Here is a 14,670-nt window from a genome sequence, read left to right as displayed (position 1 = left end):
CTTTTATATTTTTTCTTTTCTTTACTACACTCAGTGCTAGCAGTAAGGGATGATGACGGAAATTCTTACAATAATTACTCGTTGGATAAGTACTTCTTTTTGGTTGGTTGCTTCAACTACGTCACTTTTTCAATTTTTCTCGAAATCCTTGGGGTAGTATTCAACATGATTACGAATTGTAGAAAATAAACAAAAAAAGTTGCCACAGTACTCGAATAATCATCTGATGAAAAGACAAAAGAGTTTCCGATAGATAAGAAAAAGAAAAAATAAAAAAATAAATAATGTATAAAATGAATTGATAAGAGCAAACAAATATCAGATGCACATGTTATATTATAGTTGTTATATTGTTTGTAAAGTGATGTATCCATTCTATGAAAAAGAGAATAAAAAAGAGCGATAGAGGCAGACAAAGAGAAATAAAGGAAACTATGGTAACTCACACCAACTTAAATATTGATTTGTGTGTCACGGGACAATACATATGTATATAGATCATTACAGTAGGTAGGTTGGGTAGAGTTTGAAATAACAAAGTATATATATTCGGTAATATTTTCCCTAGAAATCATTGAATCTACAATGCCAGAATTTTGATATGTATTATACAGTGACGCAATAGCCTCAGGACAACTGGTAAGCTCACGCAATGGACAACAAACTTTTCATACAAAATCATCATGAAATGAAAACTCATAAACTTTACTTGTTCATATTACATGTAGATAAATTTAAAACAATAGAAATGAAAACTATTTTTGTCATTGTCACAAAGAAAATAATGATAAAAATTTTAGTATGTATTTTATAATAATAAGCATAAATGCCATGTCATGATATTAGGGGAGTAAAAAAATTACACGATATTTATTTTATAATATAAAAATTAAATGCTTTTAAGGAAATACATATTAATCATTAGTATCTTTGAAAAAATCAAATATGAGTTATTTCCTATATGATTTATATTCAATAAAAAAAAAAAATAATATTATATAATAATAGTTGGATAAATAAGCTACGAAAATCCGTCAATCACTGAAAGGAAAATTAAATACACGCACGAGGGTGTTGATGAATTATCAAGAGCCTAAAAAAAGCATGACGAATTTATTAATATTAAATGTGGGTAGTAATGCATTTGAATGATACAACAGTATTAAAATTTTGATGAAAAAAAAAAAAATACTAATTATACGTCTTAATTATTATTTATCTATTTATGATATTTTGAAGAGACGAGTTTTAAATGAACAACGTATTAAGCTTGTAAATGTTATGATGAACAATTGTAGATACCAAGAATATTGCATGTTTTTATGGCTTTTTAGTTTATGAAATGCGTGCAAGTTTAATTAAACTCAAAGTAACAATGCGATTTTGTAACACAATCCACCTTAGTTTAATATTTAACAATGTATGTCAAACCAGCATGTAGTAAATATTGAATTTTGTTAAGTTAATTTAGTCATCAATGCATGAACTAATACTAACAACAAAGTTCCATATTAATTAGTGGACGCCAATAACAGAATAAAATAATATTATAATATCACAAAATTAAAATATTGAATAATTAAAATTATAATGTTGATATTTGATATTTATAATTAATTAATGATTTACCTTTTTTAATAATAATTTTTTAAAAAATATATCGAAATTTTATTACTAATTTTTTTGATATTTAATTAACTGACGAAATATTTAAATAAATAAATATCTGAATAATACAAATATCGAATCAAAATAAATTGATTAATTTTTCATTACTGTAAATGTAATGGAAAATTATTAAAAATTAATACTATATAGTGATGACTATAATCTGTTGACTAAATTAAAATTAATTTGATATAAATAATTCATAATATCATGGTAGCATGAATTATAAAAAATAAAATAATAACAATATTGTATAAATGTACACAAACAAAGTATGATTCTATTCAATATTATATTTTTGAGATATATTTATTTTTTATTTGTAAACGTAATATCCCAAAGATAAATTGTTTTATACATACAATTTTACAAGAAATATATATCAATTGCATAATGTATATTTTGTTTTTATCTTTTTCAATTTTTTATAAACAAATATAATATTATCTTTTGAAATTTCCCTGAGGAATGAATAATATATAAATTTATAAAATATTTATAAAAGTTTATTTATAATAATTAATTTAAATAATAATTTATATAAATTTATAAACTGACAAGTTAGATTTATTATGAGAATGTGATTTGTCCAAGCGAGAAAATTAACGAGGTATTTAATTAGTGTGTTAAATACGTACTTGACATTTGGGTAATAAATGTTTAATCAGAAGATAAACTTGTGTCGATCTAAACGCAACAAGCGTCAAACAGATAGAATAAGTTAACTTTAGTGATAAGACGAATGAAGAGAGAGTAAAGATGTAGAAAAAAAAAATAAATTTAAGAAACGACGTACCTCAGGCAGTTGACTGTTATACATATATATATATATTACTGCGAGAGAGTTGAATTTGTTTCTGAGCTGTTGGGTGAGATATTAGCTTCACAATCTCATTCTCTTTATTTTTTAATATTTTATTTTTCTTTATCCCCTTCATCTAACGTTGCCACCCTATCCTCATCACTTTCACTCGACCCTTCTAACTATTTCCCCAACATTTCAAAATTCCACCTTGATAGTATATTTCACATGGCTGTGTATATATTCCTTTCGTTTGTAATAAATATATAGTGGCTGTATGAATTAACCCTCATTTAGTGTAGCCCCTTAACGTTGATGCTTTTTAGCACACCTGGTGACGTGGCACGGCACGTTGATATTCTAAGTAAATTTCCTTGTTCAATTAATGCCACGACAGGAATATGACATTTTGACATTGTCTATTGATCTATATTTTGTTTATTTATATGTACCATAAATATATAACTAGTAAAATACAACGCTTATTAAAAATAAAAATAAAAAAGCCTTTTTTATTTTTAGAATATCTATATTGGTTATAAACTCGCATAATAATGACGTCATTGTAATAAAATTTTTTTTTTCACATTATATGATTGTCATAGGTGCGTGTTGATGTTGTGTAAAAGAAAGTGGTTGTATCAATTTATATAAATCGATATTGATCGTGATTCAATAGCCCCTTTTGCAAGCCAGAAGACATTGAGATTACTTTGAACGACAGCTATTCGATATTTTTGTCCCGGTTATTCTCTTTTTTTTTTACCAATAATATTTTGCAGAAAGAAAAAAAAAATCTAGAAAAAGAGTGTAAAGTATAACGAGGGCAAGTATAAAAGAGCAAACTCAAAAACAAATTGTAAAAAATAAAATAATAATATTTGACTAAATTGTGCTTGCAAGCATGATTGTAAAATCTTTGAATGGTAATTTTTTTTTTTTTTTTCCTTTCCAAGCTAATATGAGAAATTTTATTTACTATACAACAAAATAAATAAATATAAATAATTTTGTTTTTTTTTTATTTATTGATATATTTTTTTTTTAATGATACGATGATCATATACAATGTATATAGCAATATACTGACAGTCTTCTGTCATTTGCACTGAATGAATGGTGCCATAGATGAAAATTATATTCGAAAAGGGATGAAAGCAAGAGAAGCATTGCACACTGAACAGCAATTTTCATGAATCACTATATACCATGCGTATAGGGTTTGAAGCACTTCAATTGAGTTCAAGATAGACATTGAATATGATAGTGTAGCTAAATCACCAACTCATGTGAATTACCAAGTGACTCACAAATATATCTATATATAATATATATAATATGTATTTGCACGTTGTGGTATTATCATGTAGAATGTTAATTAATAATTTAATCGAAAAGTGCCTATTCCGGACCTACGCAGCAACGGATCTAATGCACTAATTAAAATCAACCACGTTTGCCACATGAGCCACAGCAATGCTTTACATATAAATTTTTAAAATATATAAAAAAAAAAAGAAAGAAATTCAAGTGCTTTTCTTCTCATATATCTCTTTTCTCTTTGAAATTGATATTTTTTTATGATAAAAAGAAAAAAAGAAAATATAAATTGAATACTTAACATTGCAATGTGCTGTGTTAATAGTAAGATTTAAGAGAGTAATAATATTATGAGACAAAGTGTCACTTGCATGATGTGAAGTTTGTTTAAAATATGTGTCTACACCATGTCACAATATACACACCGGAGGTACTTTATTCGTTGGCATATAGTTACTTTTGCAAGCTTCATATACACACGTATATATATAGTCAATTTATGTGGTCATTCAGCTAGGCTTTACCACTTTGGTAACTACCTCCCATGTGGATTGCCTCAGGAATATCTTTTGTTAAAACTACATAGAAACTCGTATCAACTACGATGAAAGTGTACCATACTCTACCCACTAAAATTATATGCTATTTAATTTTACATTTACCCTGTAATTTACTTTGGACTTTAATTTATTATTATTTAATAAAACATTGGTTTGTGTTATTATTTTTGTTTATATTTTAAACAACCATTTATACATGATAAAATTATTTTTTAAACATATCAAGAAAAAAAATAAAATTTATGTAATTTAATTATTAATATTTTTAGCAAATATATTTCATCAAGTTTTGTTTGTCAATTTATTTTTACTGTTAATTAAAATAATTATAATTTATAAGCAAATATATAAACGTAAAATATTTGTGAGTATTATTTGTGAAATTAATGAAATTAAAATGATATTTCAAGTCAGTTATTTTAAATTTTAATGATTATTTTGCAAATGAGAGATCAAATAAAACAATCATTTGCCCTCGCATCATAAACCCAGTTGAATTTACATTAAACGTGAAGATCGTAAATTTTTGATAGTATGGATAGCAAGTATACTTCACGGATTTGTGGTTTTACATTTGATCCAAAATGTCGACCAACCCAACAACTCAACATGTTTGAAGAACATAGTGGTCCATAACTATTTTTACAGCTATTTTTTCTTTTTGGTTTTGTTATTTTAAGTGATGTTTTTATGATGTAGTGATGTAAAATTTTCATAACTCTATGAAGCAACATGAAGTTACTTTGACCTCTCTGTAATTTTATTTTATTTTCATCTGACTAGATATTTCTATAAAATATTCTGGATATATAATGTATGTTACGGTGTTTTCCACTTGTTTTCCTTTTTTTGCTCACTATGCTATTTTATAATGTTGGCAATGCTACAACTGTCTTCGATATCACAAGATTTACGAGTATCTTTTTATTGCTTACTTTTATTTTTTCAACAGAGTTTTTTGTAATACAACCTATCAATTTTATTGCTTTTTTATTTTATTTTTTTTTTTTTCAATTAAAAATCGATTGATAATTAAAAAGTATTGTAAAATTAATTATCTTAAAAGTTTTAATAACGATTATGTTTTTGAGTTTTGATTGTATATGTAAGATGATGAAGAGAATTATTTCACATGAAAAGACTTGGATTTGTGTGAATTGCAAACAAGAATATTTGATAGTCCAAACTCCAAAGTGAATTCAGAGACCAATAGAGTGCGCTCTGAGGATTATCTAGTTTCTATTTTACTAAGAAACAAAAATGGATAATTCAAAACTAAACATAAAGTTTGTTGAATATTACAAAAAAAAAAATAATGCAATATACATTATGTCTTTCATTTTTGATTGCACGATGCTTTCATTTTTATTTATTATTTTTTTTTTTTCGCTTCAATTTGTCATATATTATTCAACTGATAAAATACACATGTACTTTCGAAATGAAAATTTTAAAAAATATGATAGATACTCAATGTCAATATTTGAATATTGAATTCAAAGAAAAAAAAAAAATGGAAAATCGTCAACATTCTATCTACCTGATTGCAATGTTATGAATTTACATAAAAATATTTAGCTTTAAAAAAATATACAAACAGTAAACACATATACATGTCTACATATTAAGCGAAGCCGAATAGCATTTTAAAAACCGTTTACTTGGTGTGTATATATTCGCCGAAGCGAAGAAAAAAACAAAAAAAGGTTACGTTAAAATGGAAAATAAACGAGAGTAAGATGAAACTTGGTTGAGAAAATGGCACAGTTACTGTCGCACTGTCGACTCTTCTAATGTGACAGCCAAGAAACACGTCGCCCTCTGTGCTTGCGTTCCCAAGACGACTGCCACAGCATCTCGTGCTTTATTTTACCCACTGGCATTACAATTCGAAAAAAAAAAAAAATAAATCAACAAAAACAACGAAAGAAACGACTGATAAAAGCAGCAACTTTTGTACTTAATATTTTTATTTAAAATTTTCTAAAAAGTCGGAAAGAAGGAAAAAAATATCAAAAATAAAATAAAGATAGTGGCTTTTTGATGCAAATCTTCATTACTTTGATCAAAATTCAACTGTTCAGAACACCAGATGCTGTGGTAAAACGTAACCAACGTTGAGAATTTAATTTGAGTACTCCCGTGTGTATAATTTACCTAATAGTCTGAAGGATAGGTATCAAGAGAGAAACCAGTGATCATTAGTGACAAATCTGCCAAAGAGGTCATTCTGTGGATTCTTATACTAAACACGCAAGACATCTTATGTACTTTTAATAGTAGAAAAATAAAAAAATTCAATTCAATTCAATCAAAAGTGTATAGGACAATCAATAGTAATTAAACTTTCAATTGACGTTTCGATTACTTTGAAAAACAAAAAAACAAAAAAAAAACAATTATTGCCAAGTATATGTTGTGCTAACTTTATAAAAAAAAAAAAAAACTAAAAGATTCTTTGAGTTATATCCGTGTAAGCTCACTTGTTGCTGCGCATTGAGCTTTACTGTCTCAATACCATTATCGGTAATTGACGAAAGAAAAAAAAAATAAAGCACAAATAAAATAAAACCAATAAATATAAGAAGATTGGAAAAAGAAATAGTACATATAACAAAGAAGATAAAGACTTGGTCTAGATTGGCTTGAGCATAAGCTATGGAGACATTTCCCCAGGCTCTACATGGTCATATAGAAAGAGGAGAAGAAAATAAAAAAATAATATAAAAAACGATTAGTTTCCCGGATGGATATTACAGTGAAAGAGGGCAGAGAGTATAGGATAAGTTGGTTGGTTGGTTGGATGTTTGGTCGGTTGGGTGACTGAACCAAATGGATCAGTGATCAAATACTTGGCCAAGTGACATTCACGGTGACAAGTTAGACGCATGGCTTGATAGCTGTTTCAACCACGCTTTCATGAATACACAGTATAACTACATAATCATATATATTTGATTATTCTATAGCATACAATCAAGCCAACATTACATATACATATATATTCATTTGAGCATATATGCCAAGCCAAGAAGTGTTGGCATTCACAGTGAATATATATGTATAATAGTTGGACGGTGGTAGCAGTAGTAGTAGTGGTGATGAAACTGCATATATAGATGTATAACGAAAACACAGCATGTGCAACACGGTTGCCTTCGTTGCGGCACGTTAATGACAGGAAACCGGCAATATGAACTTGACGGCTCGGCACCGCACACCATAATACCGCACAACAGTGGCGTAACGATTCACCGCAAATGCCCGCGAAAATTATTTGTTTTTATAAATTTATTGATTTAAAAAAAAATATAATAACAATAATTAAACACAATTATATTATTCAATTAATTATAATTTTATTTAATTGTTGTTATAAAACAAATGAATGATAATTGAAAAAAAAAAAATACAAATAAAACTGTCTTGATGATTTTTTTTCATAGTAAAATTTATAGAATAAAAAATAAAATAAAATTGATTAATATATATTTACACTGTGAAAGACAGCAATTGATTGTATACGGTAATTAAACAATGAATGTAAAATTATTTGTCGATAGTTGGATAAACAAGGATAAATAATTTTTACTTTTTTCAAAAAAAAAAGAAGATGGGTATCACACTTAGCCATAAACAAAAAAGTAATTCACGTATAGAAAAATGTAATTATTATGTATGCTTTTACAATTTGGTTCCAAGAAAAGGGATGTAAAGAAAAAAAAAAATCATGTAATGTTGAAGTGATGCAAATGAAGAATTGAATGAGAATGCGGTATGAAAAAATAAAGAGAGCTCACACATACAAAGATCTAAAATAATCTAGTCTAAAGATAGATGTATAATGTATATGTGTATCTAAACACGTTTCTCATTGCCTTTACTATCTTTGTATCATGCTGAGTGTATGTGTGTATGCATAGTGGACATACAGAATAGCATAGTGCTGAAGACCAAAGGTGAATTCTCAGCTATCTGACTCTAACTAACGTCATTAGGTAATTAGATACATGCCAAGCCGTATGCTTAAGAGTTAGCGAGGCGAATAAGCAAGTGCCTGAAGGAAGAAAGGGCTTGTGATGATACACAATGTATCTCAATTTCAACAATGCTTTCTATGTTATATATAAATTTTTGTTTTTCTTACAAAAGCAATTATCATCATTGAGTAAAATTTGTAGGTAATTTTATTTGATAGATTGTGTATTATTAAATTATATATGGATATTTATATTTAAATAGTTGAAATTGTAAATCATACTGTTGATTTAATAACCACAAACGTTGAAAATCCAAGTTTGTGGCTATAAAACCTAGTGGTAACCGAATGCGTTAACCACAAAATCTGGTCGGCAAAGAGCTTTATACCCCAAGACAAACGGAGATGCTCCGTTTCAGCCTAATTTAACTTACCACAACGGACCTACCCACTTCCCATTTTGCAACAAACCGCTTCTGCACTATGGCACCATTCCACCATAATTCGCTTTTCAACAACCCTCTCCTATCTACCAATGTATACCAGACTATATTAATGAACATGCCGAGGGCTATAATGAGCTTTCATGTGGTTTACTTGACCTGAACTTTGCAAAACTCTTTGTCAATTTAAAGATAACAAAAGTTATATATACAATACATTTAGTTATAATTTTAACATAATATAATATATATATTTTTTTCTTTTACTTTTAGTTTGTACAATTTAAATACTTCTGTGACTGGCAAGTATGTGTATTATATAGCAACTGACATATCTTAAATGTGCTTTTTTTTTTTTTTTTTTTTTGATATTTTACTATTATATAATTTGCTGACTATTCATACGTCTAAATTTTCATGACAACGATTTATTAAATTAAATATAAAATTATGTTGCAAGCAAAAATTTGTCATATAAAAGCTTTTGAAAATTTCCATAATAATTTTCATAAATATTGAGAAAAAAGTAAATTAAAAAAATATAAAAAATCAATAACATTATTGTGCAGTTTTTAAAATCAAATATTCAAAATATTTTGCATAAATTTGTTTAGTTACAGTATTCAGAATTTGTTTTTTCATTTTTTTTTCTTTCAACTGTGGTATTTGCTTTTAGGAACTGAAAAAAAAAACCCAGAAGGGAATTATTCTTTGTATGTGGTGATGACGAAAAACTCTTGACAAAGAGAATGGTCTAGTTTGAACTTTTTTCGTTGTTTTTTAATTTTAATTTTTTTACATAATCTGCATTAAAAAAAAAAACAAATAAATGATAAAATTAGTAAACAAAAATATGCATTTGTCAATAAGCCGTTTTAATTTTATTTTGGCAATAATAAATCATCTTAATTTATTCATTGCATTTTAAAAAAAGCTTTTAAAATTTATTTAAAAAACATTGCTCTTTATTTCAGCAGAAATTAATATATTCATCCGAGTAAATTTTTTGTATTTTATTTATAATTTGTCACTACTGTTGATTTTATCAAATAGAAAAACAAGCGCTTTTATTTTATTTATATATATATTTTTTTTTGTTTTAAATTCTTACGACTGAACAAGATACTCGGAAATCCATAATTTGCTTTACTAACGGCCGTTAAACACTTGCAAATCCGTCGTTGAAGTTGCGAATTTGCGATGTCAAGAAAATGTTCATACAAAGATATAGCAAAAGTACAAGAAAGTAATGCTGAATATAAGTTGCGACAATATATACACTGAGAAAACTGAGATACAAGCAAAAAGACAACAATATCCTGAATTCAAATGATGCAAGGTATGATCTATTCCGTTTTTGTTGAGTGAAGGACTACAATAAACCTCTCTTGTGACAATTTATAAGAACAGAAGATGAGAAAAGTACATCAACATCAGCAACTTTCCAAGTGTTGCTAATTGCAAGTTACTCACTGTGGATGCTAAAGTATTTTAAATTTTAAAAGTTTCAAAATTGTGATTTTTCAAGTAGTTATATATGTCATACAAGTTGAACTTGACAAATACAGGCTATATAGAAACGGCAGCATCAGTTTATTTAATTTTATATTTTAATTATTATTTATATTATTATTTATATTATTATTATTTTGAATTTTGAAAAGAAACAAGATTAATGAAGATAGAAACTTATGTTGTTAAAGCTCAAACAATAATAATAATAAAAATATTTACTTGTTTTCATTGTTTTGTGGAAGAATAATGCAAACTCAAGTTGAAAAGACCTAACTAAACCAAAAGGATAAAGAAAGATAGATGTTGTATGCTTCGTGGCGATTTAGTTAACGGGTGAACTGGTCTGTTTACATGGTAAACATTGAAAGTAATTTATCGCAACGCGTTTGGTGTCTAAATTCACCGAAAATCAAACAATACTAGTTTGTCTATTGGTTTAAATTGTTACCACAATTATTTTTATTTATTGTTAATCAACTGTTTAAAAATTGTTGAATTATTTATTTATCACAATTTTTTTGTTTAAGTATGTTTTAATCAATTGTAAATTATTGCAACAATAAAATACATGAAAAACATTGTAATAAGATTGTAAAAAAAAATCATAATAAATAATAGTATTTAAAATAACACCAATGACATTTGTGTGGATTGATAATAATCATTTGGCTCACCATGGTGTCTTTGATTTGTTCAACTGGTTGAAAAAGTACAGTAGCTGAAGTTGTGCCAAGGGTACGATGATGTTGATGTGATTGTAGATGATGTGGAGCAGTGACGTTTGATGCTGATGCTGATACAATACTGGCTGTGCAAGTACAGGTGCAGGTGCAGGCAAGACTGCAGGCCTGCTGACGAAATAAATGATGATTCGTAAAACCGGGATTGTTTGTGTGCAGTGCCGGTGGCAGGGGTACCGCACCTCCCGGCACAAACGAATACGAATGAAAATACGTGGTGATTGTTTGAGGTACTACTTTCACGGTTTTCAACAACGTCCAATTTTTATTAATTATTTATAAATTTTTATTGCCAGATTTATAAATTATTTGTGTTAATTAATAATTGTTTTTATTTATTTTTTTCTTTGTATTTTTAAGGGACTTTAATTCTTGTCTGTAATAATTATGTTACAATAGTCATTTAATAATTTGAAAGAATTTAATATCAATAAAAACGACAAGTTAAATACGATATTGACAAGATTAAGAATGTTTTTTTTTTCAATTTACTTTATCTTTATCAAAACTCACGATTGTTGGTTGCTAGCACACACTCACACACACAGCCCTTGTCTGTTGATACTTTTATTTATTTTTATACAATTCTTTTTTTTAAACTTTATTTTACTAACCCGTTTGCCTTGTCCTACTCTTTCCTTTTTTATTTTCACCTTCGCCACAAACCAAAAACTCTCACAGCTTCAATCTCTTTTTTATCCTTTTTTTTTTTTTTTTTTCTCTCTTTCTTTTAGAGTCCTTGTCCAATTCTTGCACCTCGTTTAACTTATTTTCTCTCTTATTCTGTATCGTTCTTACTCTATATATTTTATCTCTTGTACTTTTGTTTTTCACTCACTCTGTTGACTCTTGCCAAAGTACTTTATCTTCTGATCTATCTTGTTATCTTACGAACTATACCAAAGTTTCAAGACAATCAGATCAATGTTCAACAGAAAATGGGAATTTCTGGACACGAAAAACTTAAGGATCAAATTGATATTTATTTGATTTTTATTTCTATTATTTTATGATGACTAGATATTTATTTGCTAAAGTAAACTCGATTGTCAAAATTTAATTGATTGATTTAACGCACGTATTAATTGAAACGTTGTAGGTATATATTTATTGGATAATTTATGTTAAAGCATTCTTACAAATTCAGTATAGATTTCTTTATTTTTTCTTTTTTTAATTTTATTCACTTTTCAAATTTTTGTATATATTATTAAAGAGTAATATGTATTCTTTTCTTTTGTACGTGCTATTGAGCGAGATTGTCGATCGGTATACAGCAAAAACTTGTTGAGAAATACTGAAAAATGATTGTCAAGAAACGCGAATTGTTTTATTTTCTACAGTTTGTCTCTTGTTATTTATTTATTATTATTATTGTTTTCTTTTTGTATTGTTTTTTTTTTTATATCTTCTGTCAGTTGAAATTGAAATATTGGAAGAAACCCACAAATGTGACCAAGAAAAGAATAGTAGTTTATTTTTAAGAAGGGATAACGGAGCTTTTATTTGATGTCACTCAGTTTTCACAGCAAATTAGATATGTTTTATCTACGAATACAGATGACAGCAAAAATGTATCTGTATATGTATTCATATGTTTTTTTATACGAGTGACCATATCACATATTCGTAAGCTCCAGTTTAGTTCCATTAACATACAAATTTTTTTCTACATATATATATTAATACTTAATACTATTATTTATATAATTGTATATGCTTCTTTTTTTTATTGGTCTTACGTATTAGATGTATCTTGATTGTCCCTCAATGATTCTTTGAATAATTTATTTAATTTAATAATATTTCATTGCTTAACAAGGTTATGAATAATACTTTAACGGTATTGACACTTTTTATTTGATCATTTTTAAATAAATCTTGGTTAATTTTAAAATAAATTAACAAGAAAAAATAATATCATAAATATATATGAATAAAACAACAACAACAACAACAACGATAATAATTGATTTTTTTCTGTTTCTGTTTTGTAATATTGAGAAAATTTCAATTGACTTTTTTGTTTTTTTTTTTTTTGAATAGCAATAATTTAGAGTAATGATAATTTTTTTTTTTCTATTTATTCTTAGTTAATCTTCCATATGAGTGAGATGCTTTTAAATTAGACAGTCAGGTGATGACGTTTGTCTGTTACAGACAGTTTAATCGTATGTTAATCGCCCTCCTCGTGACAGCACAATTTGAATTGTCGTCGCGCAATGTCCGTCGAGACGGCTTGGCGCGATTTTTCTGTCGTATGATAACATATACAAAAACCTTTGATAATCTTCGGGGTTAAATAAATGAAGACTGCCACAACTGTTGTAAGCACACGTCACAAACAAATTTCACATGTGCACGCACAATTTAAATTTGTAACCCTTTTTTTTTTATTTTGATTTTAATTTTTATATGCTATGTCCGTTCACTTTGTACTTATTAATAATCAAGTTCTATTATTTTTATTTATATATATATGAAACTAAAATTTTACAGCGATATGGCGAATTAAATTATATTTTTTTTTTATTCTTTTTAGTTTTTTTAAATTCAACAATTACTGATGGCATGTGAACTTGTAACAATTTATGAAATTTACAATCATGACTAGCGTAAGTAAACGTTGATAATTATATTTTGTTATCTTTATTAAAAAAAAAAATGTTAATTATATTATAAATTAAAATTAATTTTTGATTGTATACACGATTTTAGTTGGTTCTATTAAAAATTGTAATATTATTTAATATTTATTAATCTTGATAATATTTGAGAATATAATAATGAGAGAAAAATTTTTAAAAGATTTTTTTTTTTAAATGATTAAAGAACGTCCTACTCGATCGCCTAGCTTGACACAACTGACGGATATTTGTGCAAGCTGAGGCTGTTGGGAGTTAGTCTGTCGGTCGTAGCCGTCGCGTACGCGCGGGGGTTTCAAAACCGTGGTTATACGAAGTCCCCACTATGATTATGTGTCAGCCAATCGTGACCGAAGACAACCGAGTTCATCCGAGTCTGCGTTCCAGTATGCACCAGTGCATTACACACAACAAAACATTACTGATGATAAGCACACACGTACAAATATTACTTTTAGCATATATACATGTATACGACAAACAACACACACACACACTTGGCAATATTATATTGCAACTACTCTTTTGCACTTGCATGTTTTTTTTCCCTCTCTGTTTTGCTCATTCTACCACCTGCCTACACCCAACTCTACACACACCAACTTGGCTTTCTCTTTTCATTCAATGCAAGCGACGTCATCGTGCAATTTCAACCCTATTTTATAGCTTCATCTCACTCAGCATCATTTTGAATATTCGAATCAACTGTATATTGTTTTGTCTTTTTCTATCCTTGTCCAGTATGAAAACGTCATTTTGATCACCCTCATATATGTAACACAACTACCATCATATCAAATATATATCTATATATTATACACACACATTTGAAAGAAAAAAAAAAACAGAGCTTACAATCTCCAACCTGTCTGTCCAACTCGCGAGCATCCCCTTCAGCATCCCTTCTATTCCCTCTTTGCTCACTCGACGAGAAATTAATAATTCCTCTACTTTTTATTCACCGCTTCCTTTATCCACTGTGAGCGTTGCCTTTGGCC

General features: G+C 27.6%; 1 protein-coding gene across 3 annotated transcripts in view; it reads right to left on the bottom strand.

Annotated features, from left to right (window-relative positions):
• Positions 1-13,888, bottom strand: part of LOC122859011 (polypyrimidine tract-binding protein 1) — a 67,377-nt gene extending 53,489 nt beyond the window's left edge. For all 3 annotated transcript variants that reach the window (XM_044162323.1, XM_044162324.1, XM_044162325.1), the window contains exon 1: positions 10,962-13,888. In XM_044162323.1, coding sequence (XP_044018258.1) covers positions 10,962-10,964 — 3 coding nt within the window. In that variant the 5' untranslated portion in view covers positions 10,965-13,888. The remainder of the gene's footprint in view (positions 1-10,961) is intronic.
• Positions 13,889-14,670: the final 782 nt, after the last annotated feature.

Source organism: Aphidius gifuensis, linkage group LG6 (assembly GCF_014905175.1).
Source record: "Aphidius gifuensis isolate YNYX2018 linkage group LG6, ASM1490517v1, whole genome shotgun sequence".
In the NCBI taxonomy this organism is placed as follows: domain Eukaryota; kingdom Metazoa; phylum Arthropoda; class Insecta; order Hymenoptera; family Braconidae; genus Aphidius; species Aphidius gifuensis.
Note: the sequence above shows the minus strand (reverse complement) of the source record. Positions and strands in the feature narration are given on the sequence as shown.